We start from the raw sequence: 26,665 nt of genomic DNA, 5'->3' as shown, positions 1-26,665 counted from the left end.
ATAATTGGTAGCAAACCACACCCATAATCATGTACGTCTTTAGAAAAATTTTACTTTACATGTAGTTAGAGTTTGCTTTGTAACTTTTGGAAGATCTCTAAACATGTGGAGTCAATTTTAACTAAGTTAATTAAGCCGTTTTTTAAGAGTTATACAGTGTCTTTAACTTTGTATTATTCTGAAATGAAAAATGCGTTTGTTCTTTGGAAACTGTCTAAAAACTGAGGTAAAATAAATTGTTGTGCTTAAACTTAAAAATATGGTATAGGGGAGGAGCCAAGATGGCGGAACAGCATGGAAATCTTTCGTGTGTCTCGCATCCATGAAATACAGCCAAGCAACACTAGACCATCCTACACACCTAGAAAACTGACTGGAGGATTAACACAACAATCTGCACAACCTGAACCACAGAATTCAGCAGGTACGCGGAGCGGAAAGCTGAACTTGGGGAGCGGTAAGGGAGGTGTTTTTGCGAGCAGAGAGAGGACTGGGGGGCGGGAGAATATGGGAAAAGCACCCCTCCCCAAAAGCAGCTGCAGAGAAAGTGGAAAATTGGAAACAGACGCAGGGACTAAACTAAAAAGGGAGAAAGGAGAAAGGAGAGGGCTTAAATTCCATTAAGACTGTAAACAAGGGGAGCGCAAAGTCTGCAACTCCGCAGCTCGATACCTGGCGGTGCTCTCGTGGGAAGGCGAATCTCCAGGAACAGAGTGGGGTCCGGGAGGTTCTCAGGCCACACGGGGAAAAGCGGTTCCACTGCTGGAAGGACATTTGGTAGAGACTGTTGAAGCCACCTGGTCCCAGCAGACCCCAGAAAATGGCCACATTCGCTGGTGCTGGAACAAGGTCTTTAAGGGTGAAGCCCGGTACCAGATGTGTGTTGTGATTTTCCATAATCTCTGAAAAGCTGCCGCTACACTATCTCGCGAACTTTTTCCCGGGCGGCCTGGCACCTGGCCGCAGTCTCGGGGCACCGGCAGAAGCAGGGTCTGGCAAGCGTTCCTGGGTGCAGCCGACATTCAGCCATTGCTCATTCGGCCATTGCTCAGTGAGACCTTCCCGCAGAGGGGCAGAACGGGCCAAAGCCGCAGTCCTTCAGAAGTAAGGGGCCGGGGAAAACAGTCGCATCTGAGACAAAACTCAGGAGAGAGGTACTGCCTGGGGCCTGGTCACGGACAGTGAAAAGGCAGGGAGTGGACAAGAGCTGAAGACAGAGGACAGGTGTGCAACTGCTGATCTGGGAGTACAGACTGGATAGCTGGGTGGTTGGTGCCTTTTTCACCTATGTGCCCCACAACACTCCACCCCAATAGACTAGCAGCGCCATCTAGTGGAGAACGGAGTCTTTACACTGAGCCCCGCCCAACTGGGCCAACCTTCCTCTTCAAGAACACAAGTCTCACTGCCTGCTTAGTTTATGGACTATAAAGTGCTACATAGTCTGACTTCTATGACTTTTCCACTATGGGGAAAACAAAGTAATTTCAGCCCTACTTCAATCTGTTAGCAGGTCCATCAATTCAATTTTCTTTCTTTTTCTCTTTTACACTTCTTTTCTTTTTCTTGATTACAGAAAGAAAAAAGAATCATTTTTATTTTTAATTTTTATTAAAAATATTTTTCTTTAATTTTTATTGCTATATTTTTTACTTTTGTGTAAATTTTTTCAAATTCTATAATACTTCATTCATTTTATTTTAGTCTAGTGTATTCACCTTTTCAAATTTTCAAATGATTTCCTTTTTCTTTTCTTTTTCTTGAATGCAGAAAGAGAAAAACTTCATTTTTACTTTCAATTTCTATTAAAAATATTTTTCTTTAATTTTTTACTATATTTTTTGCTTTTATGTAAATTTTTTCAAATTCTACTTTACTTCCATCATTTTATTTTAGTCTGTGACAGTGTATTCACTTTTTCAAATTTTTGAATAATTTTCTTTTTTTCTTTTTTCTCTTTTTTGTTTCTTTTCTTTTTCTTGAATACAGAAAAGAAAAAAAATTCATTTGTATTTTTAATTTTTATTAAAAATATTTTTCTTTAATTTTTTTCTACTATATTCTTTACTTTTGTGTATACTTTTTCAAATTCTGTTTTACTCCCATCGTCTCATTTTAGTCTACTTCACTGTATTCATTTTTTCAAATTCTCAAATGATTTCCTTTTTTTCCCTTTCTTCCCCCACCTTTTTTCCCTCTAATCTGCCAAACCACTTTCAACACCCAGACCAAAACACACCTAGGATATAGCATCATTTATTATATTTTTATGTGTGTGTGTTTTTAATTTTTTAATTTTAATATTTTTTAATTTTAATATTTTTCTTTCAATTTTTCTACCTCATTAATTCCTTTTCTCCCTTCAAAATGACAAAATGAAGGAATTCACCCCAAAAGAAAGAGCACGAAGAAACGACAGCCATGGTTTTAACCAACACAGATACAAACAAGAGGTCTCAACCAAAATTTATAATTACGATAATAAGAATACTAGCTGAAGTCAAAAATAGATTAGAATGCCTTTCTGCAGAGGTAAAAGAAGTAAAAAAATAGAATGAAATTAAAAATGCTATAACTGAGCTGCAATCACAGATGGATGCAGTGGTGGCAAGGATGGATGAGGCAGAACACAGAATCAGTGATACAGAGGACAAACTTATAGAGAATAATGAAGCAGAAAAAAAAAGAGGGAGATGAAGGCAAAAGAGCACGATTTAAGAATTAGAGAAATTAGTGACTCATTAAAAATGAACAACATCAGAATCATAGGGGTCCTGGAAGAGGAAGAAAAATAGGGGTAGAAAGGTTATGTGAGCAAATCAGAGTGGAAAACTTTCCTAACCTGGGGAAAGACACAGACATCAAAATCCAGGAAGCACAGAGGACCCCCATTAGATTCAACAAAAACTGACCATCAACAAGGCATATCATAGTCAAATTCACAAAATACTCAGGCAATGAGAGAATCATGAAAGCAGCAAAAGGGAAAAAAAAGGTCCCTAACCTACAAGGGAAGACAGATCAGGTTTGCAGCAGACCTAGCCACAGAAACTTGGCAGACCAGAAAGGAGTGGCAGGATATATTCAGTGTGCTGAATCAGAAAACTATGCAGCCAAGATTTCTTTATCCAGCAAGGCTGTCATTCAAAATAGAAGGAGAGATAAAAAGTTTCCAAGAAAAAGGAAAATTAAAGGAGTTTGTGACCACTAAACCAGCCCTGCAAGAAATTTTTAGGGGGACTTTTTGAGGGGAGAAAAGATGAAAAAAATATATATATATACACCAAAAGCAACAAAAGATTAGAAAGGACCAGAGAACACCACCAGAAACTCCAACTCTATAAGCATCATAATGGCAATAAATTCATATCTTTCAGTACTCACTCCAAACATCAATGGACTTGAAGCTCCAATCAAAAGACATAGGGTAACAGAATGGATAAGAAAACAAGATCCATCTATATGCTGTTTACAAGAGACCCACTTTAGACCTAAAGATACTTCAAATTGAAAATAAGGGGATGGAGAATCATCTATCATGCTAATGGTCAACAAAAGAAAGCCAGGGTAGCCATACTTATATCAGACAATCTAGACTTTAAAATAAATATTGTATCAAGAGATGCAGAAGGGCATTATATAATAATCAAGGGGTCTATCCACCAAGAAGACCTAACAACTGTAAACATTTGTGCACCAAATGTGAAAGGACACAAATATATAAATCAAAGAACCACAAACATAAAGAAACTCTTCAAGGGGTGCCTGGGTGGCTCAGTTGAGTGTCTGACTTTGGCTCAGGTCATGATCTCACAGCTCGTGAGTTTGAGCCCCATGTCAGGCTCTGTGCTGACAGCTTGGATCCTGGAGCCTGCTTCAGATTCTGTGCCTCCCTCTCTCTATGCCCCAACCCACTTGTATTCTGTCTCTGTCTCTCTCAAAAATAAATAAACATTAAAAAAAATTTTTAAAAAGAAAAAGAAACTCATCAATAGTAATACCATAATAGGAGACTTCAACACCCCACTCACAGCAAAGGACACATCATCTAATAAAAAAAATCAACAAGGAAACAATGGCTTTGAATGACACACTGAACCAGATGGACTCAACAGATATATTCAGAACATTTCATGCTAAAGCAGCAGAATATACATTCTTCTCCAGTGCACATGGAACGTTCTCCAGAATAGACCACATACTGGGACACAAATCAGCCCTAAGTACATACAGAAGGATCGAGATCATACCGTGCGTATTTTCAGACCACAACGCTATGAAACTCAAAATCAACCACTTGGGGATTGAGGAACATCCTACTAAAGAATGAATGGGTTAACCAAGAAGTTAAAGAGGAAATTAAAAAGTATATGGAAGTCAATGAAAATGATAACACCACAACCCAAAACCTCAGGGATGCAGCAAAGGCGGTCATAAAAGGAAAGTATATAGCAATCCAGGCCTTCCTAAAGAAGGAAGAAAATCTCACACAACCTAACCTTATGCCTTAAGAAGTTGGAAAAAGAACAACTAATAAAACCCAAAACCAGCAGAAGATAGGAAATAATAAAGATTAGAGCAGAAATTGCTATCAAAACCAAAACAAACAAACAAACAAAAAAAAAAACCAAAAAAAACAGTAGAACAGATCAGGGAAACTAGAAGCTGGTTCTTTGAAAGAATTAACAAAACTGATAAACCATTAACCAGTTTGATCAAAAAGAAAAAGGAAAGGACCCAAATAAATAAAATCAAGAATGAAAGAGGAGAGATCACAACCAACACAACAGAAATAAAAACAATAATATGAGAATATTATGAGCAATTATATGCCAATAAAATGGGCAATCTGGAAGAAAGAGACAAATTCCTAGAAACATATACACTACCAAAACTGAAACAGGAAGAAATAAAAAATTTGAACAGACCTATAACCAGTAAGGAAATAGAATTAGAAATCAAAAATCTGCCAAAAAACCAGAGTCCAGCGCCAGATGGCTTTCCAGGGGAATTCTACCAAACATTTAAGGAAGAGTTAACACCTATTCTCTTGAAGCTGTTCCAAAAAATAGAAATGGAAGGAAAACTTCCAAACTCTTTCTATGAAGCCAGCATTACCTTGATTCCAAAACCAGAGACCCCACTAAAAAGGAGAACTATAGACCAATTTCCCTGATGAACATGGATGCAAAAATCCTCAACAAGATATTAGCCAACTGGATCCAACAATACATTAAAAAAAATTATTCACCACGACCAAGTGGGATTTATACCTGGGATGCAGGGCTGGCTCAATATCCACAAAACAATTAATGTGATTCATCACATCAATAAAAGAAAGGACAAGAACCATATGATACTCTCAATAGATGCAGAGAAAGCAATTGACAAAATACAGCAAACTTTCTTCATAAAAACCCTCAAGAAAGTAGGGATAGAAGGATCATACCTCGAGATCATAAAAGCCAAATATGAACGACCCAACGCTAATATCATCCTCAATGGGGAAAAACTGAGAGCTTTCCCCCTAAGGTCAGGAACAAGACAGGGATGTCCACTCTCGCCACTGTTATTCAACAGTGCTGACATCTTGGATCCTGGAGCCTGCTTCAGATTCTGTGCCTCCCTCTCTCTATGCCCCAACCCACTTGTATTCTGTCTCTGTCTCTCATAGTATTGGAAGTTTTAGCTCTGCAATCAGACAACACAAAGAAATAAAAGGCATCCAAATCGGCCAGGAGGAGGTCAAACTTTCACTCTTCACAGATGACATGATACTCTATATGGAAAACCCAAAAGATTCCACCAAAACACTGCTAGAACTGATTCATGAATTCAGCAATGTTGCAGGATATAAAATCAACGCACAGAAATCAGTTGCATTCCTATGCACCAACAATGAAGGTACATAAAGAGAAATCAAGGAGTCGATCCCATTTACAGTTGTGCCAAAAACCATAAAATACCTAGGAATGAATCTAACCAAAGAGGTGAAAAATCTATATGCTGAAAACTATAGAAAGCTTATGAAAGAAATTGAAGAAGACACAAAAAAAATATGGAAAAAGATTCCATGCTCCTGGATAGGAAGAACAAATATTGTTAAAACGTCAATACTACTCAAAACAATCTATATATTTAATGCAATCCCTATCAAAATAACACCAGCATTCTTCACAGAGCTAGAACAAACAATCCTAAAATTTGTATGGAACCAGGAAAGACCCCGAATAGCCAAAGTGATCTTGAAAAAGAAAACCAAAGCAGGAGCCATCACAGTCCCAGGCTTCAAGCTATACTACAGAGCTGTAATCATCAAGACAGTATGGTACTGGCACAAGAACAGACACTCAGATCAATGGAACTGAAAAGAGAACCCAGAAGTGGAACCACAAAGGTATGGCCAACTAATCTTTGACAAAGCAGGAAAGAATATCCAATGGAATAAAGACAGTCTCTTCAGCAAGTGGTGCTGGGAAAACGACAGCGACATGCAGAACAATGAACCTGGACCACTTTCTTACACCAGACACAAAAATAAACTCAAAGTGGATTAAAGCCCTAGATGTAAGACAGGAAGCCATCAAAATCCTCGAGGAGAAAGCAGGCAACAACCTCTTTGACCTTGGCCGCAGCAACCTCTTACTCAACACGTCTCCAGAGGGAAGAGATACAGAAGCAAAAATGAACTACTGGGACCTCATCAAAACAAAAAGATTCTGTACAGCAAAGGAAACAATTAGAAAAACTAAAAGGCAACTGATGGAATGGGAGAAGATATTTGCAAATGACACATCAGATAAAGGGTTAGTATCCAAAATCTATAAAGAACTTATCAAACTCAACTCCCAAAAAACAAATAATCCAGTGAAAAAATGGGCAAATGACACAAATAGACACTTCTCCAAAGAAGACATTCATGTGGCCTACCGACACATGAAAAAATGCTCAACGTCACTCATCGTCAGGGAAATACAAATCAAAACCACAATGAGATACCACCTTACACCTGCCAGAATGGCTACCATTAACAACTCAGGCAAAAACAGGTATTGGCGAGGATACAGAGAAAGAGGATCTCTTTTGCATTGTTGGTGGGAATGCAAGCTGATGCAGCCCCTGTGGAAAACAGTATGGAGGTTCCTCAAAAAACAAAATAGTACTACCCTATGACCCAGCAATTGCACTACTAGGCATTTATCCATGGGATACAGTTATATTTTTTCGAAGGGACACATGCACCCCCATGTTTATAGCAGCACTATCAACAATGGCCAAAGTATGGACAGAGCCCAAATGTCCATTGATGGATGAATGGATAAAGAAGTGGTATATATATACAATGGAGTATTACTTGGCAATCCAAAAGAATGAAATCTTGCCATTTGCAACTACGTGGATGGAACTGGAGGGTATTATGCTAAGCGAAATTAGAGAAAGACAAAAATCCTGTGACTTCACTCATATGAGGACTTTAAGAGACAAAACAGATGAATATAAGGGAAGGAAAACAAAAATAATATAAAAACAGGGAAGGGGACAAAACAGAAGAGACTCATAAATATGGAGAACAAACAGAGGGTTACTGGAGGGGTTGTGGGAGGGGGGATGGGCTAAATGGGTAAGGGGCATTAAGGAATCTACTCCTGAAATCATTGTTGCACTATATGCTAACTAATTTGGATGTAAATTTAAAAAATAAAAAATAAAAATAAATAAATACAGTATAATAATTTTAGACATATTTTTATTTGAAATAATGGATATTTATAATATTGTTTACTAAAATTCTTTTAAGAAATATTATGAGGTTGATACATTTTGGAATCAGAAGTATGAATGTTTCAATTTTCTTCAGTAGTATTTTAAAGGTGTTTTGTAAACATTTTTTGTTTCTTATCGGACCTCTAGGACAGTCTCTAACAGTGGTTTTTCATAGTGTGGACCTGAGAAGTGGTTACAAACACGAATTTTCCAGTCCTTTCTACTGATTCAGAAATTCAGGGGCGGAGCCCACTCACCTGTGGTTTAACAAGCTTTCCAAGTGATTGTGATACACACTTAGGTTCGAGAAATGCTGGTCTAGAAGGTGTGAGATCTGTCTTGTCTCCTTTGACCCATGAAAAAACAGTGAAGAATTTTTGTCCTGAAGTATAAGTCCCACTCATTTGAATGGGTAAAACCACATTGCTAAAGAATACCCATCAGCACAGATCATTAAACAAAAACAATGAGAGTTCCTTTTATGGTGACTTTTCAAGTTGGCAATGTGGAAAACAAGCCACAATAACAATCCAGGAAGACTGCAGGGAAACTTATGTTTACTTAATTTCCAGAAAAATGCATTTTTGAAAGTGGTTAAAAATTAAAATGATGGTAGTCTAGAAGACCAATCAGTGGCTTGAAATAAAAACTATTTTATCTTTTAATTGTTTATTTTGGAAAATATGTCTTAGGAATCTATGAAGGAATTTTAAGAACATTAAATGTTTGGGGCTTCTGTGTGGCTCAGTTGGTTAAGTTTCCGACTTCTGCTCCGTCAAGATCTCATGGTTTATGGGTTCAAGCCCTGTATGGGGCTCTGCACTGTTGGTGCAGAGTCTGCTTGGGATTCTCTCTCTCTGCCCCTTGCTCTCACTCTTGCTCTCGATCTGTCTCTAAATAAATAAATAAACTTAAAAAAAAAAAAGAATGTTAAATGTTCTCTTAATAATGTAGGAAGCAACGGGGGAAATGTATATAAGCAACTGGTTTTACATAGGCTGCTTTTGATGGGGACAAAAAAAAATCTTGTATTTTAAATAGCCCATGTGAGGCCCAGTGATTTTAGAAAGTTCTCTTATGAAGACCTAAAGCCAAGCTCTATTTAAAACAATTTTTTTTTTCAATGCTTATTGATTATTGAGAGACAGAGCACAAGCAGGGAAGGGACAGAGAGAGGGAGACACAGAATCCAAGGCAGGCTCCAGGCTCTGAACTGTCAGCCCAAAGCCCGAAATGGGGCTCAAACTCATGAACCCCGATATCATGACCTGAGCTGAAGTCACACACTCAACAGACTGAGCTACCCAGGCACCCGCAAAAGTCAAGCTCTATTATTGGAACCAAACTTGGGTCTGCTGTATCTAATTCCAAGTGAAACACCTGTTCGTAGATCATGTTGCCATTTTAAGTGCAGTGAAGCAAATGTAATTGTGACTTTGATAGTTGTAGGAATAAAGATTATTGCCAAATGCCATATTACAACCTAATGAAATATTTCCTGAACTAATTTACATTAACTGATTTAGTTCATTGAAAAAATACACACAGTTCTTAAAGAATCTCCAAGGTTATGTATGGCTTGTCCCACTGAGCTAAAAGTGATTTCAGTTGTATAAGTAAGCAGGCTGTGGTTACCAGCTGAACAGATTTTCTTTCTTTAGAAGCAAATGATGTAAGTAATAGTTATGAATGTCTAGTGTAGAAGAGGGTTTGTTTTGTTGAGTTCTGCATTTTAATTTAAATGCCTATCCATGTTATTTAAAAGAGGTTTCAGAATTTTGCAGTTATAAAAAATTATGTAACTTGGATTTAAGTGGAAATGATCTAATGTGAAAAGGTAAAAATAAATAAAGACAAATGATGTTATGATATTTATATGTGGAATCTAAAAAAGCTGAACTGGTAGAACCAGGGAGTAGAAGGGTGATTACTGGGGGCTTTGAGGGTGGTGGAGGAATCAGGAAGTTATTGTTTGAGGGCATAAACTTGAAATTAGGAGATGAAGAGTTCTGGAGATCTAATGCACAGCATGGTTACTATAGTCAATAATACTGTATTATGTACTTGAAAACTTCTAAGAGACTAGATCTTGTCTGTTCTTACCATAAAAAAGAGATGTTAATTATGTGACAGGAAAGAAGTGTTAGCTAAAGTTACAATGGTAATTATATGGCAATATGTATCAAATCAACATGTACAACTTAAACTGTAAGGTGTGTAACAGTGTTATATGTAAATTATATCTCAGTCAAAAAGAATAGACTGGGTGTATTTTTTCTTGAGCTCAAGTAAGAAGTGGTTATGAGACCAATGCAGGAAATGTTAAATTTTCTTCACTTTTCTAAATACATTAAATATGATTCTACACCCACACCCACCTGGCTCCATTCTTCTCTTCATTGGATGACACAGGAATCCTGGACCCTGGATGTCCAGGGTGGTTGCCATAGTTACCATTGCTTTTTTGATATGTGATTGTAGATGTCAACAACTTTGCAGCCCTGTTGCTTGAGACAGTGATGCTGTTTTCAGAGCCTGGCTCCTCTATAAGGTCAAACACAGTGGATGTTTACCCTTACCTTCTAAGCCAGGTGTGTAAAGCTCAGAACCCAGCTCTCCACTTTCTGCATGAGAACTTTTCTTCTCCTTTGAAATATTGCTGATGAGCTGGGTGCAGACTCACCACTTACAGAGCCTGCCATCCTGTGGACCTCCTAGTCTTGCAGAAGCCAAACCTCTCACTGGAAACTTAAGCTAAGTCCCTCTTCTGGTCTAGAGCGGCTGCTTTCCCTATGTTTCCCTCAGGAACCCCTGGAACTCTAGTATTTCCTGGATTGTCACAATAGCAGGTTCTTTTTTTTTTTTTTTTTTTTTGAAAAGTTTCTAAAATCTAATCTCTAATCTCTTTCTCCCCTGGTAAAATTGAGACTGGGAACAGAAAGATTTGGTCATTCTTTAGGGAAGGGAAGTTGAGCAAGACTCAAGGGAGTACAGAATAATCATGCCACATCTATGGCTAAGGAGGGGCTGCACTGAAAGCCCTAAAGGACTCACTTTCCTTTCCAACCAGACTTGCTCTAAAAGCAGGCAATGGCTTCTAAAAAACACCAGTGCCCTAGGGGCCCTAGCATATCCTTGCTTCCTTGTTTCCTGCTGTTACTTCCATACACTAGCTAACCATTCACCCGGAGAACATGACACAGAAAGAGAGTGAAAAATAGAGTGACTCAGAGTTCCTTTTCTTTTCAGCCCCTTCGGATTTTTAGTAAGCCAGAGGCAGAGAGTATTGCAGAAGGTCCTGTGTCAAGAAGTGACACGACGAGTTAAGTTAGCTCTGTGCAGTGTTTCCACTGTTTCATGAAGTATTAATGTATGAGCTACAGAATACAAATCATATAAGTTTGATGATTTTGTATATAAGTGCTCCTTCCTTCCTTCCTTCCTTTTTTTTCTTTCTCTCACTCTGGCTCTCTCTCTTTCTTTTGGCACAGAGCCCAATGCGGGGCTTGAACTCATGACCCTGAGATCAAGACCTTGAGCTGATATCAAGAGTTGGATGCTTCAATGAGCCACCTGGACGCCCCCAAGTTAAATGTTCTTATAGTTGCACTGAAAACCAGCATCGCACAAGGTAAATGTGGACAGAAAAATTCATGCTAATAATTTAAAATTTTAATTTCTCTTTACTTAGAACGATATTAAATAGGAAATAAAAAACACTGTGACAAGTCGGGAGAGAGAAATAGAGAGAAACCATGGGAAAAAAGAAAAGGGTTTATACTTCCATACTTTTAATGGCAGTTTCCTCTCCTTTTTTTTTTTTTTTTTTTAAAAAAAAAGGATACCCACATTTTTGTTGTGCACTGGGTCTTGCACAGTTGTACAGCTGGTCTTGTGCCTGTAGCAACATGAACTGTGCACTATGTCCACTTTGCTTTGTCCTTTCTCAGCTCTTTGGAGTCTGCAAATGAATCAGGACATGGCAGCAACTTTGAAAATACTGCTGTCCCACAGAGTACTTGTTTAAGGTGAATCTGTAAAAAACGCACCAGTTTATACAAGCTGTTTGATCTCAGAGACCATTGTCTGCCTGCACTGTTTATTATGTAGCAATTCTTCCCTATTGTTAGATTCATGTATTTGCCACACCTGCATCTCAGAAGCTGAATTTAATATTTGCAAATGAACTCAACTGTTGTTATGAGTATCTCAGAGCATAAGTATTAAGTTCGGTGCCTAAGGTGAGATTTCCTTCTTGTCTTGTTCTTTATAACAAGTATTAAGCATGGCTTAAATATTAAAAATAAGAAAACATGTCTGGGTTCTATGATGTAATTTTCTACAACTCTGAGAAATCATATATTTTATTGGAAATGAGCATGTAGCGTCATGTTAAGCCTGTTGAAATAGCTTTTAATGTTTTTTTTATAAATGATTTTAATATTCTTGTAACTCAAATTGCCTAGTGAAGCAGACTTCATTTTTTCCTCAGTGAACATTTACAGCCTAAATGCCTCAGGACATTATATTTCACAGCAGTCAGCTTATAATAAAAACCTTTTGAATATTCCAGTTTGGTAGGCCTTTAGTAAATTTTGACAACCACATCAGTTCCTATTCACTAGCATTTTATTTTATGTATTCTTTTTAAAATTTTTGTTTAATGTTTATTTATTTTTGAGAGAAACAGAGAGACAGAGCATGAGCAGGGGAGGGGCAGACAGAGAGGGAGACAACAGAATCCGAGGCAGGCTCCAGGCTCTGAGCTGTCAGCACAGAGCCCCATGCGGGGCTCGAACTCATAGTGAGATCACAACCTGAGCTGAAGTCGGATGCTTAACTTACTGAGCCACCCTGCCGTCCCTTTAGTAGCGTTTTAGATTATAGAATAATATAGAAGGTGTAGATAAATAGTAATTTTTATTAATGGAAAAGAAAACTGACAAATGAATATAAATTTCAGTGATAAATCCTTTTAGATATTTTATTGTTTAGTTATCTGTTTTATTTTTCTCCTCCCCCCCCCCCCCCCATTCTATGATGTCACTCTACTGGTATTGTTATTTGTAGCATTAGGAAATAAATGGGAAGATACATGTTCATTTGTTCATTTAGTCATTCCATCAAAAAATTTATATAAACCGCCTCAATCTAATCTATTTTTGGAATAGGAAAGGGCAAAATTGAATGTAAACAATTGCAGATTGTCTCCAATAGCAATCAAATCATCACTCAACAATTATATTCCTTGGGTTCCTGGCACTGAGAACTCAGGCTTCCTGCCCACAGAAAACTTTGCTTTTCGTGGTGGAGATTTACAATAAATACATATGTGTGCTTGAGCTAAGTAGTCAGAGAAAGCCTTGCTGAGAGTTGACATTTGAGTTGTACCCTTAATAATGGGATAGGGCATTCTCATACCTTCCTTCTTTTGGACCCAGCCCTGCATCTTTCTGTTTCTCTGACTCTCTTTCCGCCAGTGACTTTTCAGACTCCATCTTGGCTCATGATTCCCCTTATGTGTATGAACATTATGTTCTTCAGGGCATGCTTCCTAGATATCATTTCTGAATCTACACTTCTGGTTCAAAACTCTTTGGGATAGGAGTGCCTGGGTGGCTCAGTTGGTTAAGCATCCGACTTCAGCTCAGGTCATGATCTTAGTTAGTGAGTTCAAATCCCACACGGGGCTCTCTGCTGTCAGTGCAGAGCCTGCTTTGGATCCTCTGTCTCCTCTCTCTGCCCCTCCCCTGGCCTGGTTGCTCTCTCTCTCTCTCAAAAACAAAACAAAACAAAACAAAACAAAACAAAACAAAACAAAACAAAACATCTAGGAGGTCATTGATACTATTGGCAAGGGAAGCCCCTTAAAAGGTGGTGGCAAAATCAGATTAAAATGATCTTTGGGAAGTAGATGAAAGGTAGTAATGAGGAGTGGGTGACTAAAAACATTAAAAAAAAAAGACCTTTTGGGGTAGAGAATTTGAAGAAAAATATAGACCCTATTTCCATGTAAATCATACAAAATTTTTAGGGGATTAAAAGAACCATTTGAAGATTACTCATTGAAACAATAGGGGAGCATTAACAGGCAGTTGAGGACCCCTCCTGTACCTCCTCTTCCTGGTTAATTTCAACCACACTAATGACATTAGACACACCAAGGACTCTGAAACCTGTGTCCTCAGCTCATCCTCAGCTGTGTATATTTGACTGCTTTCCAGACATTTTCACTTCATATTCCTAAATCACCTTGATTCTATATGTTCAACAGGGAACATACCTGTCACCCCTAATCATCACCGTTTTGTAACAGGGAGAAGCTTAGCATGTCTGACTCCATATTGCTTCTATTTTCCTTGCTGTTGTGACCTATAGTGTATAAACTTCTGTCTATCCCTGCACATAGGCACGTTACAACTAAGATTTGTAAAAACTGCTTTTTATGTGAAATCTCCCCTGAGGAGATTATCTCTCTCTCCCCCGAGGAGATAGGAAGTATGTACAGAAATGACTATACTAGGTTTGAGTTTTACAGGAACAATATGACCAGACTCCTGTACACAAAGATCAACTGACCAAGGACAAAGGAGTTACATGACCTTCCTCAGATGTCTGCAAGATGTCAGTCATCTTTTGACTCCCAACCCCTTCCACTTCCTCCTTTTGGTAACATAAAAGAAGCTCTAATATTATGCCAAGGAGAGGTGGTTCTTTGGGACAATAGTCTGCCATCTCCTGGTTTGCTGGCCTTCTGAATGAAGTCACTTTCCTTACCCCAGCATCTTGCCTCTTGACTTATTGGCCTGTCCTGTGGCATGTAGAATGAGCTTGGATGCAGTTACAATTTCTTCCTTTCCCTTTCACCTTCTGCTTCCTCCTTCATGCTCTGTCCTGGTGAACAGTAGCACCAGTCAGTGACTGACCTATTCATCAACCGTCCTTTCTTTCATGGTTCCAAGGAGTTGCCACACCCATCATCTTTCTCTCATTCCCAATGCCTCATCTCCTCTGTAATCCCACCCCCATTGCCTTTATTTATACCTTCTAATCTCTTTCTTGGATATTTTCAGAGAGTAGGAGTGCCACAGAGATCTTGAAGAATATGGCAAATACTTGCAAAAGCCATTTGAAAGAATGGGCAAGTTTGCTGACTTGGGATTGCTGAGTAGCACTGGGGGCCCAGTCAGTTCCCATTAAGAAAGAATTGTCTTCTCTTTCCTGACTTAAGTTCCTCATGAAATAGCAAGGGTGGAGAAGTTACCAATGCTTAATGTCTTTCCCCACATCTAACCTGAAGATAGTTACTAAGTTTCTCATTACGTGGTCATTGACCAGTTAAACAGGTTCACTTCCTTTGATTTCAATATGTTTTCATCTGTATTTCTTTCTTTTGAATTCTTTCAATCTTTTCCTCATACATGTTAATGTTTAATTCAGAACTGGACATTTGGTCCTAGTACTTTAGCCAATTCAGCAGTTATATGTATCTTTTGTCCTCAAAACATTGGAGACCTTGTGGTATACGGGAGTTAGGGAATGTTGATTAGATTTGTGCATGTTACAATTAGGTAAAGCAATTTAAGGCAATGCAATACAGAAAGTAAAAATGCTGAAAAAATATACATGGTTAAGCGTCAACATATCTGGCATTGAGATGGGTAGATAAAATGTGAGGCCAACATAAACGATTGATTAAGCATTGACTGCAGGCATATCAATGAGTTTTGGTTGCAGCAAAGTCTTAATGGGAAACTATTATGGCAGCCTGAAGAGATTTTTTTTTCTTTTTTGTGATTCTTCCCAGTGTGCTTTTGTCTTCAGTGGTACTCCAAAAAGCCCATTTAAGGAAAGAGCTGTACTCTGGGTTTTTTCCCAATCTGAGCTCCTACCTCTTACTCCCACAGAAGCAAATCTGGTTTCATTTGTTTTACATATTTGTCTTCTCTGAAAAATTGTACTTAAATGCAGAGGTATAGGAAAGAAAAAGAAGGAAAATCACTGCTTTGTTTGATGAATGAAGTTACTCTTTACACAAAATATTTCTTGTCATTGTTTGGATTCTTCCCTCAGAAGTCAGAATGTTAAAATGTTATATTAGACAGCATTATTTATGTTTCCTATATGCCTGTATGATGTGTCTGATTTGAGAGTTCTAAGATTTACAAGATTTTACTGTCTAGGTCTTAAGTGAAAAATTCCTTTCATTCTTCCTAGCTGTAATTTTGTAGAATCATAGATTTTAGCAGTGAAAGAAAACCCAAGGCAATGTCTGGTCACCCTTCTGACTTTCGTGGGTTAGTTCTAATTATTTACATTTTACAGATGTCGTATCTGAGGCTTAAAAAAGTGACTTGGCCCATATGTATTATGACAATGGGTGCCAATGAAGATTAGATCTTTCATGTAAATCGGATTAGATTTTGCACTAAATATAGTTAAATATTCACATCTTGAATACTTTGCTAATTAATATCAACAAAATGTGAATAAACCAGTGGATTAAATTTTTACAATTTCAACTTGGGGGTAATATATTACTTAATTGCTAGATGTCATCAGTTTTTTATTTCTTCAATGATATTTTCCTTTTTTCTTTAATAGAAACTGGTTCTCATTTTGTGGCTACTGCTGCCTTGGAGCCACCTGAAAGGAGTCTATAGATTCTCTCACTTCAGGGAGACACTGGAAACCCATCCTGCATTTTCCTTTATTCTAGTAGCAGTTGCTGATCATACGACCCCCTGATAAAAGCTTATTTCTGCCTCTGAGATTTATCCTTTCACCTACCTCTCTTTCTTCCCCTCTGTGTTGCTGTCATTTACCTTCCTCTCAGTTACTTCCTCTCATTCAGTGAAGACTAACCAACTCACTAATGATCTACCCTCAGTCTTGCCATTATCCTGAGTGACTTCCAGGTCCACATGAATATCCCACACCATTTTCTAGAAGTTTCTTGACTTTTTCTCCTTCATTGACTTTCCTTTCCACTTCATTTTAGTCAGCCTTCTGTGCATGTATCTGGGGCATCACCACAAATTGTTTCACCTCTCACTTTGGACCAATATGTCACGGACATGGTCCCGGTCTAGACTCTTCAATCTCACAGGGAATTTGTGTCTGAGACATTTAGCTAATGTACCCAAAATTTAGGTTCCCTTTCCTTAATGTAGAGTTTTTGTTTGTTTGTTAGGAAGTGGCTGTATAACCAAGTTATTGTATTACTTAGCAGCTCTCACATTTAGGTGGGAGCATTAATTCTTCCCAAGGACCCTGAGTGTAAGTGATGTGTGGTAATTTTAAGTCCAAGTTATTAGGAAGCAAATGCACTTTCTTTAGTTTGCTGGATGAATGTCATGTCCAGGGGTCACCTTGGAAAGCAATGCTGAAAATATTAGGTCATCTGTTAGCCTATGTCCCTGAATGACTTTTGGAGCAGAAGCCTTCATCTATCCTGATCATTAACACTCAAGTGAGTGAGTTATTGTATTAAGCTATTGAAATACTGGTGTTTATTATGGCAGTCAGTAATGGTCTGATTATTATTAATAGCTAAATACCTATTTTCTTGCTCTTCCCCTGTCTACCTTTTTCACTTTTTTCTATAATCCATTTAGATTACTTGGCTAACACTTTCTTGATAATCTTTAACCAGGTAAACCCTTGTCTTTATCTCACTTCTGCTGGGAAAACCTACAATTTGGATTTGACTAATCGTATACTATTTTGCTTATGTTTGTGCTATTCTGTGCCACTGGAGAATATCACCTAGCCATGTAGATTTGCACCATGATCTCCATTTTCTGAGTGGTGTTCTGAAATGCTATTTTTTTTTCATATCAGTCTCTTGTCTAAGAATCTTTATGAAAGCAATCTTGAGAAAGAACAAACCTGGAGGCATGATGCTTCCTGATTCCAAACTATATTGCAAAGCTATAGCTTTGCAATATAAAATAAAACAGTGTGGTACTGCCATGAAAACAGACAACATTGATCAACAGAACAGAATAGGGAGCCCAGAAATAAATCCATGCATTTAGGGTCAATTAATTTATAACAAAGGATCCAAGAATGTACAATGGGGAAAGGACAGTCTCTTCAATAAATAGTACTGAGAAACTAGAAAGCCACATGCAAAAGAATAAAACTGGACCACTGTCTTACACCATACACAAAAATTAACTCAAAGTATATTAAAGACCTGAAATCATAAAAAGTCTCAGAAGAAAACATAAGCTCCTTGACATGAGTCTTGGCAATGATTTTTTTTTGGATTTGACACCAAAAGCAAAGGCAACAAAGGCAAAAATAAACAAGAAGGACTAAAGTAAACTAAAAGCTTCTGTGCAGCAAAGGAAACCAACAACAAAATGAAAAGGCAACCTATCAAATGCAGAAAATATTTGTAAATCATACATCTGATAAGGGGTTAATACCCACAATATATAAAGAACTGATACAATAAAATAGCCAAAAAAAAAAAATCCAATTAAAGAATGACCAGAAGATCAGAATAGACATTTTTCCAAAGAAGATATGCATATGGCCAATGGGTACATGAAAAAATACAACATTACTAATCATCAGAGAACTGCAAATCAAGACCACAATGAGATATCACCTCACATCTCTTAGAATGGCTGTCATCAAGAAGATGAGAAATAACAAGTGTTGGTGAGGATATGCAGAAAATAAAACCTTTGTGCACTGTCAGCGGGAATATAAACTGGTGCAGCCACCATGGAAAACAGTATGGAAGGTCCTCAAAAATTAAAAACAGAGCTACTATATAATCCAGAAATTCTACTTCTGAGCATTTATCTGAAAAACAAAACAAAACAAAACAAAAAACAACAACTCCCAAAACACTAACTTGAAAAGATATATTTACCCTCATGTTCATTGCAACATCATTTATAATAGCCAAGATACAGGAGCAACCTGTGTCCCATTGATGGATGAATGGATAAAATATTGTAGTGTGTATACATAATGGAATATTATTCATAAGAAAGAAAGAAAATTTCCCATTTGTAACAACATTGATGGATCTTGAGGACATTATGCTAAGTGAAGGAAGTCAAACAGACTGTATGTCAAACATACTGTATGATCTCACTTATATGTGCAATCTAAACACACACACACACACACACACACACACACACACACTCACAATGAGCTCATAGATACAGAGAACAGACTGGTGATTGCTGGAGGTAGGGGCTGGAGGGTGGGTAAAATTGGTGGAGGAGTTAAAAGTTACAACTTCCAGTTATAAAATAAATAAGTCATGGAAATGTAATGTATAGCATAGTGACTATAGATAATCCCGTATTGCATATTTGAAAGTTGCTAAGAGAATAAATCTCAAAAGTTCTCATTTCAGGAAAACAAATTTGTAACTGTGTATAGTGATGGATAGTAACTAGACTTATTGTGGTGATTATTTCAGAATATACACAAATATAAAATTATTATGTTGTATACCTAAAGCAAATATAATGTCACATGTCAGTTATATCTCAATAAAAAATACTTAATCGTTCTTCATTGCTTTAAGAATAAAACAGTACTATGGGCGCCTGGGTGGCTCAGTTGGTTAAAGGTCTGCCTTCGGCTCAGGTCATGATCTCATGGTTCATGGGTTCGAGCCCTGCGTCAGGCTCTGTGCTAACAGATCAAAGCCTGGAGCCTGCTTCAGATTCTGTGTCTCCCTCTCTCTCTGCCCCTCGCCTGCTCACTCTCTGTCTCTCTCAGTCTCTCTCTCAAAAATAAATAAACATTAAAAAAAAGAATAAGTAGTAGATATCAATACACTGCTATGTAAGAGTAAACAAACCCAATTATGCATATTTGTTGATTATTGGTAAACATTGTAGATTGATATTAGCAGCACTGTTAGTCTAACTTTTTATTGTCTTAATCAAATTTAGCTCTTTTTTCAGAAATCATTTATGTTTTAATGAAAATTTTAAATCATTCTGTCGGTTGCTGAGAGTGGAGTGTTAAAATCTACAAGTATTGTTCATTGCTCCATTAATTCTGTTTTTTTCATATACTTTAAAAGTGTTATTAGGTGCATACACATTTATGATTGCTATATCCTTCTGATATATTGGTCCTTTTATCTGATATATTGGTCCTTTTATAAAATGTCCTCATCATCTCTGATAATACCCTTTGTCTTGAAGTCTACTTTACCTGATATTAATATAGACACTCTAGCCTTTCTCATGCTTACAGTTTGCATGGCGTAAGCATGGCAGTTTCCCCCAATGATTTAATTTCCATCTATTTGCATATTTATATTTAAAGTGTGTCTCTTTAAAATAGCATATATTTGGGTCTCTCAAAAATTTATTCTGTAATCTCTGTCTTATAATAGGGGGTGTTTAATCCAATAACAATACAATTATTGATATGATTAGATTTAGGTCTATCATTTTACTATTTGTTTTCTGTTTGTTCCTTTTTGTTGTTGTTTCTCTGTTCTTCCTTGGTGGCTTTCTTTCAGATCAATTGAATATATTTTTTTGGAACTCCATTTTAATTTACATATTGGGTCTTCAGTTCTACTTCTTTGCGTTAGTTTTAGCAGTTGTTCTTGGGGTTATAATATACAACCTTAACTTTCACAGTCTACGTAGAGTTAATATTTTATGACTTCATGTAAAATGGAGCCACTTTATGATTCTGTAGGCTCAAGCCAAAGACCAGGAAGCATCTCACAGTTATCTGAGAAGTAGTCGAGAGCTTAAAAGCTATGAATATAAGCTAAGTCTCGAAGACCAAATGTCACCAGTTCTTCTAAGTGTGTTGTTATAGCGGGTGGTGGGATGGTGGTGCTGGTGGTAGTGTGCATGTGTTTATACCAAGAAGCAAGAGAACCAGACAAAATCTGTTGGCAACATAAATGGTATTCCACCTGGATTTCATTGTCTCCAGCACCACGTACTGCTCCTTTACAGTTCACAAGATGATTAGATATAAATTCTATTTAATAATCATAATGAATTCTTCTGGGTTTTATTATGTGATTGATTCTGACATTTGAAAATCAGCAAATACCACTTACTTTGTGATAGCAATGCAACTACTTTTGCTCTGGCTACCAGTATGCTACGATTATATTTTCTTTTTCAGGTATCTTTTTGTTTTTATCTGAAGATTTTAGTTAGGTTTCTAATTTGTTGCACTGACTGTCTTTATTATATTCTGAAGTTCTTAGTAACATCTCAAAAATAATATTAAATCTACAAATATTTTTCTCAGACAGCTTCTTCCTAGAACCCTGTGTCTTCCTGTTACAAGGTTTCTTGTGAGTTTATATCTATTTTATTCCTTTTTAATAATTTTAAGAAGTCCTGTTAAAGAGCAAAGATAAATACTTGTGGTTACTCTTCCATTTTGACCTTTGTTACTCCTTGACATTTACTGTAGCAGGAAGATGCTTGCTAGAACTCAATTCTAATCTAGTTTCTTTTTGGGTTTTTTAGTCTCCTTAAACTTTGGATATATGACATGGAGCTCACTATCTATCCAACCCCTGTTTCAACTTGCACTTCCTTAAAACTGCAAATGTTTCTTCCTCTTTTTTTTTTTTTAGCGTTTATTTATTTTTGAGAGAAAGAGAAAGAGAGAGAGAGAGCAAGTGAACATGAGCATGGGAGGGGCAGAGAGAGAGGGAGACACAGAATCTGAAGCAAGCTCCAGACTCTGAGTTGCCAGCACAGAGCCCAGCATGGGGCTGGAACTCACAGACCAAACCGTGAGATCATGACTTGAGCAGAAGTCAGAGGCTTAACTGACTGAGCCACCTAGGCGCCCCAAACTTGTTCCATTTTTTTAATATCCACCACCACTGCTTTAGCTGTTGCCACTATCTGAATGATGGCAACAGCTTCCCAACTAGTTTCTTTGGTTCTCTTTACCTCTATCTGGGCACACTTCTCCCTCTTTTTGCTCTGACTAAACTCCTATTCATCTTTTGGGTGGTTTTCCTTTAGGAAGATAGGAAACTCCATATGTGAGGTTAGTTGTTCTTGCTAAGTATTTGCATATGACATCAAGCTTTTCCTATCTGTAACAGCATCTCACTTTGTAGTATAATTTTCCTCTGCTATCTTCTTCTGTTGACAGTGAAAATTATAACTTAGTCAATATTGTGTCCCTAGTCTCTAGCACAACATCTGGAATATAGGAGAGGCTAAATACAAGTTTTAAGTGTTGAATAAATGAATGAATGTTGTGTTTGGTATTCTTTTGGAAGCTCTTTACCCACTGTAGTTTTTTTAGTGTCTGAATATCAAATTAGGTTAATCATGTATCAAGAGACACTTCTTAACTAATGTCTCATTTGGTTATTAAATACCTATTATCTTGATTTTCACTCATAAGTGGAATTGTTTTCTTTCATTGCCTGCAAAAAGCATCTCTCACTTTTAAATTTATTTTACTTTCTATTTATCAGGGCCATGACTGTGTTTTTGCTATTCTCTGGGGCCTCCTGGTTTCTCTTGTAATAATTGAGTCATTTAAAGATAATTTGTGAAGATAACTTTTCAATTAGAACTATGGCAAAGAGCTTTATCTACAAAGGCAAAATATAATTGAATACAGATAAAAACCATGGAAATTTAGTTGACAAATTACATATCCTGGTAAGCCTTTGAACTTTTGAATGATTATCTTAATTTAAAATTTTAAAATCAGAAGCTGCCTCAGTTATGAGTTGATTTATTTATTTATTTTTAAATGTTTATTTATTACTGAGAGAGAAGAGAGAAAGAGAGAGGGAGAGAGAAGTGGGGAGGGACAGAGAGAGAGGGAGACACAGAATCTGAAGCAAGCTCCAGGCTCTGAGCTGTCAGCACAGAGCCTGACGTGGGGCTTGAACTCTTGAATGGTGAGATCATGACCTAAGCTGAAGTCAGATGCCAACTGATTGAGCCACTCAGGCACCCCAAGTTATGAGTTTAATACATGGAATGATAAATATGTGACAGCATGATGGGCACATCACGTAGTGACACTTTTCATAGGTTACAAAAGTTATATCCTGGTGTATGCTGAAAACCATGTCATTCAGAGTGGGGAATTTGGGCAAACCAACACAGTACATAAAGTTGCTTTCTTTTTTCAAATCACATATGTGGAAACTGAAGGGGATGAGGACGCGCCTAATGCTACTTTGGCATTAGGATTTTTTTGAGCTGAAGGCAATTGAGAATCAGCAGATGCAGGAAGAGTTCTCTTCCCTCCCCCTTTTCTGCCTAAAAGCAGAGCATAAATTTTCCCGTGTGAAGGTGTCCCCTTTTCCTGTTCCAGGAAGGGGAAAGCAACTCTTATCACCAGAGATGCAGAGATGACAATGAGATGGGTCTGCATCAACAAACCTGACTAAAATAACCCTTATCTTCCATTAGTTCCCCCATATATTTCCTAGTCACTTACCCACAATTTATTATACCTCAAAGCCCAAACCCCCTTTCCTTCGTTAAAATGATATATAAACCCCTGAGTCTAAGCGCTGCTTTGAGTTTGACTTTTTCTGTGAACTCCTATGCATTTCAATACTAGTCAAATTTGTGTTCTTTTTCCCCTGTTAACCTGTCTTTTGTCAGTTAAATTTGTAGACTGCCAGGCAATGAACCTAAGAGGGAAAAGGACAAAACAAAATAATTTTAACACTATCTGAGGAAGCATATGATGGAATCACCATCAAACTGATTAGAAGCCTCTGCTTTGTGAGGTTCATTTCTGGTTAGTTTTTTTTTTGTTTTTTTTTTTTTTTTAATTTTTTTTTCAACGTTTTTTATTTATTTTTGGGACAGAGAGAGACAGAGCATGAACGGGGGAGGGGCAGAGAGAGAGGGAGACACAGAATCGGAAACAGGCTCCAGGCTCCGAGCCATCAGCCCAGAGCCTGACGCGGGGCTCGAACTCATGGACCGCGAGATCGTGACCTGGCTGAAGTCGGACGCTTAACCGACTGCGCCACCCAGGCGCCCCTTTTTCTGGTTAGTTTTTAGTGTATCCAGATAGCTCCTAAAATGGGGTTTTCAGGATGGATAAATCTTTGCGTCTTTATAAGCATAGGGAACGAGTCGATGGAAAGGTAAAATTTAGAAAGGGGAGATGTATGTGGACCTCAGGTCCCTTAGTAGTTGGGAAAGCTTGGAATCTAGGATGTAGGAGGAATTTGCCTTAGAGGATAATGGAAGGATGAAGTAGAAATGAGAAATTATATATAATAAAGAGGTGAAGAAAATGGCAGTTGATGGAACTTTCATAGAATGAACCTTGTTTTAATGACAGTATAGGAGGCCAAGGCCTCTGGTTAGACTGGGGGAAGGGAGGTGTTCCATGGGGAATTTTATCTTCAGTGTGCAGTATCGCATCTGGCTAGTAGGGATTTACTTGTCTCCTCTTTCAGTGCAAATTAATATGTTGAAGTCCTGATCCCCAATACCTCAGAGCGTAACTGTATTTGGAAATAGGGTCCACAGATGTAATAAGTCAAGATGAGGTCATATTGGAATAGGGTAGACCCCTAATCCAGTATAACTGGTGTTCTTATAAAAAAGGGTGAAATCTGGACACAGACACATGGAGAAGGAAGATGATGAAATGAAGGGAGAAGGGAGAAGATGGTCATCTACAAGCCAAGGTGAGATGCCTAGAACAGATCCTTCCTTTACAGCTCTTAGAAGGAATCAACTCTACTGATACCTAATTTTGGACTTAGCCTTAAGAACTACGAGACAATACGTTTCTGTTGTTTAAACCGCTCAGTCTGTGTTACTTTGTCATGGCAACCCAAACAAACAAATATATTGGAGTCAATACTTGGGGAGCGGAATGGATGAATGCATAAATAAATGCATGGACAAGTGGAAAATGACTCGCAGGAGTGAGGATAACAAGAAAAATTTCAATCAGTTGTTAAGTTACCCCAGAGGGTGGAAGTAGTTCTCAGAGTTCAGCTAATAATTTGGAGAAAATAGTAAATTTGAAATTCAAATGAAGATAACTGGAAGGAAGGTGATACATGGATTGCTTAGAAATAAGGAGATGGAGTAAGGCAAGGATAAACCCTTCATCCTGTCCCACTGAATTAAGGTGGAGTTGGAAAAAGTGAATCTTAACCGAGTGAGCAGGTGGGGATGTAGTTTAAAAAGTACTCATTATCTTCATTGTACTAGATCTCATGTTCATATATTCATCATTGAAGTACTCTGGTAGATCCTCTTTCAAGCTACCAGCATCCACAAAGCAGTTGGGTGTTAAGCCAAGAGCCCAAAGATGTGTGTGCATACTAATGTTTTCTACTATGATAATTTTGGTATTCTTTTTGAATAGGTCCTTTGGATAGTTTCCCACTGTCTACCTTGATAAAATCATTAATGCTTTCAAATATTCTTCCTCACAACTCCTTAGGTGCTTTAAACACTTAAGTGATATCACATACAGTGATATGCTATAGAAACCAAAGGGGAAAATACAAATGCTTTCCAGGTAATAATGTCAGAATTTAGTCATTAAGTTTCAGAGATGTTTTTTTTATAGGCAATATCTATAAAAGTAACAGGTGATAATGGGTAGACTGCCTTGCATTGAAAATAACAAAATATTTAGAAATAAGACATTAGATTATAAATGTGTTTTATGTTATATTTGCATTTTGGTCCCGGAGGAAAATATTTACAAGATGATGTTGGATTCACAGAAGAGTGGATGCCATGGTTATAATGCTGCTGAAAGGATCTTTTGTGTGTTGTTACAGTCTCAGGGAAGTCAGTGGACCCTGTAGCATGGTGCTTACTGAGTTTTGGAGCGTCTTCAGGTTAGACTGTAAATGACCTAGAAGTGTTGCCTTTTATTTGGCCTTGGCACTTCTTACTGGAAAAAGTTTCTTTTCTCGTGTCTGTTCTTCCTATGCAGTATGTATGTTTCTAACATTATGGAGTTAACTTAAAAAAATATATATATATCTCTTGAAGTCACACAACTGACTCCTATCCAGGGAGATCATACAGAAAATATGTGTTAACCTGCTAGTTTTATGTTGGGGTCATTTGCCTGGGAATTAGATAATCTATGAAAAAATTATAAAGTTAATATCCCACTTCTTATGTTGGTGCAGATAATTAACATGGTTTTTCTGCCCAAGGAAGTCACCTAAACTTATTTCTTCTTCAGTAGAACCTGGAGAGCCTTAGAGAAACAGAACCTATAGGAGATCTCTCTCTCTCTCTCTCTCTCTCTCTCTCTCTCTCTCTCTCTGTCTATCATCTCTATCTCTATCTATGGAGAGTTTCTATCGATCTATCAATCTGTCATCTATCTATCTAAGAGATATACAATATTGGCACATGCGATTATGGAGACTGACAAGTCTCTGTGAGCTGGAGACCCAGGAAAGCCAGTGGTGTGTTTGAAGGCATAAGAATTGGAGTGTTTATGGTGTAGATTCCAATCTGGGTTAGAAGGTCTGAGAACCAGAAGTGCCTAGGGCTGGAAAAGATTGATGTCCCAACTAAAATAGTCAGGCAATAAGTGAATTCAAACTTCCTCTACCTTTTAGTGGATTAGATGATGTCTGCCCACATTGGGGAGGGACATCTGCTTTACTCAGTCTACCAATTCAAATACTAATCTCTTCTAGAAAGACCCCACAGACAAACCCGGAAATAACTTTTAATTAGTTATTGAGGCATCCCTTGGCCCTGTCAAGTTGATGCACAAAAGAAACCATCACAACTATCTAAACCAGGAAGCTGTCTTCTCTCTAGAAGTTGATATCAGTTCCATATTGTTATTCAACCCACCATTGAGTTATGCTGTATAGTTAACTTTATACAGCCTTCCTTTTGGTTTGTAGCTTCTTGTCCTGGAA

At 37.6% G+C, this 26,665-nt stretch overlaps 1 protein-coding gene across 4 annotated transcripts in view; it reads right to left on the bottom strand.

The window, feature by feature from the left end:
• The window catches only part of RXFP1 (relaxin family peptide receptor 1), a 134,794-nt gene extending 124,255 nt beyond the window's left edge, over positions 1–10,539 (bottom strand). For all 4 annotated transcript variants that reach the window (XM_060653891.3, XM_060653893.3, XM_060653894.3 and 1 more), the window contains exon 1: positions 10,143–10,539. In XM_060653891.3, coding sequence (XP_060509874.1) covers positions 10,143–10,221 — 79 coding nt within the window. In that variant the 5' untranslated portion in view covers positions 10,222–10,539. The remainder of the gene's footprint in view (positions 1–10,142) is intronic.
• Between the last annotated feature and the right edge of the window lie 16,126 nt (positions 10,540–26,665).

This window comes from Panthera onca, chromosome B1 (assembly GCF_046562875.1).
Source record: "Panthera onca isolate mPanOnc1 chromosome B1, mPanOnc1 haplotype 2, whole genome shotgun sequence".
NCBI lineage: Eukaryota > Metazoa > Chordata > Mammalia > Carnivora > Felidae > Panthera > Panthera onca.
Note: the sequence above shows the minus strand (reverse complement) of the source record. Positions and strands in the feature narration are given on the sequence as shown.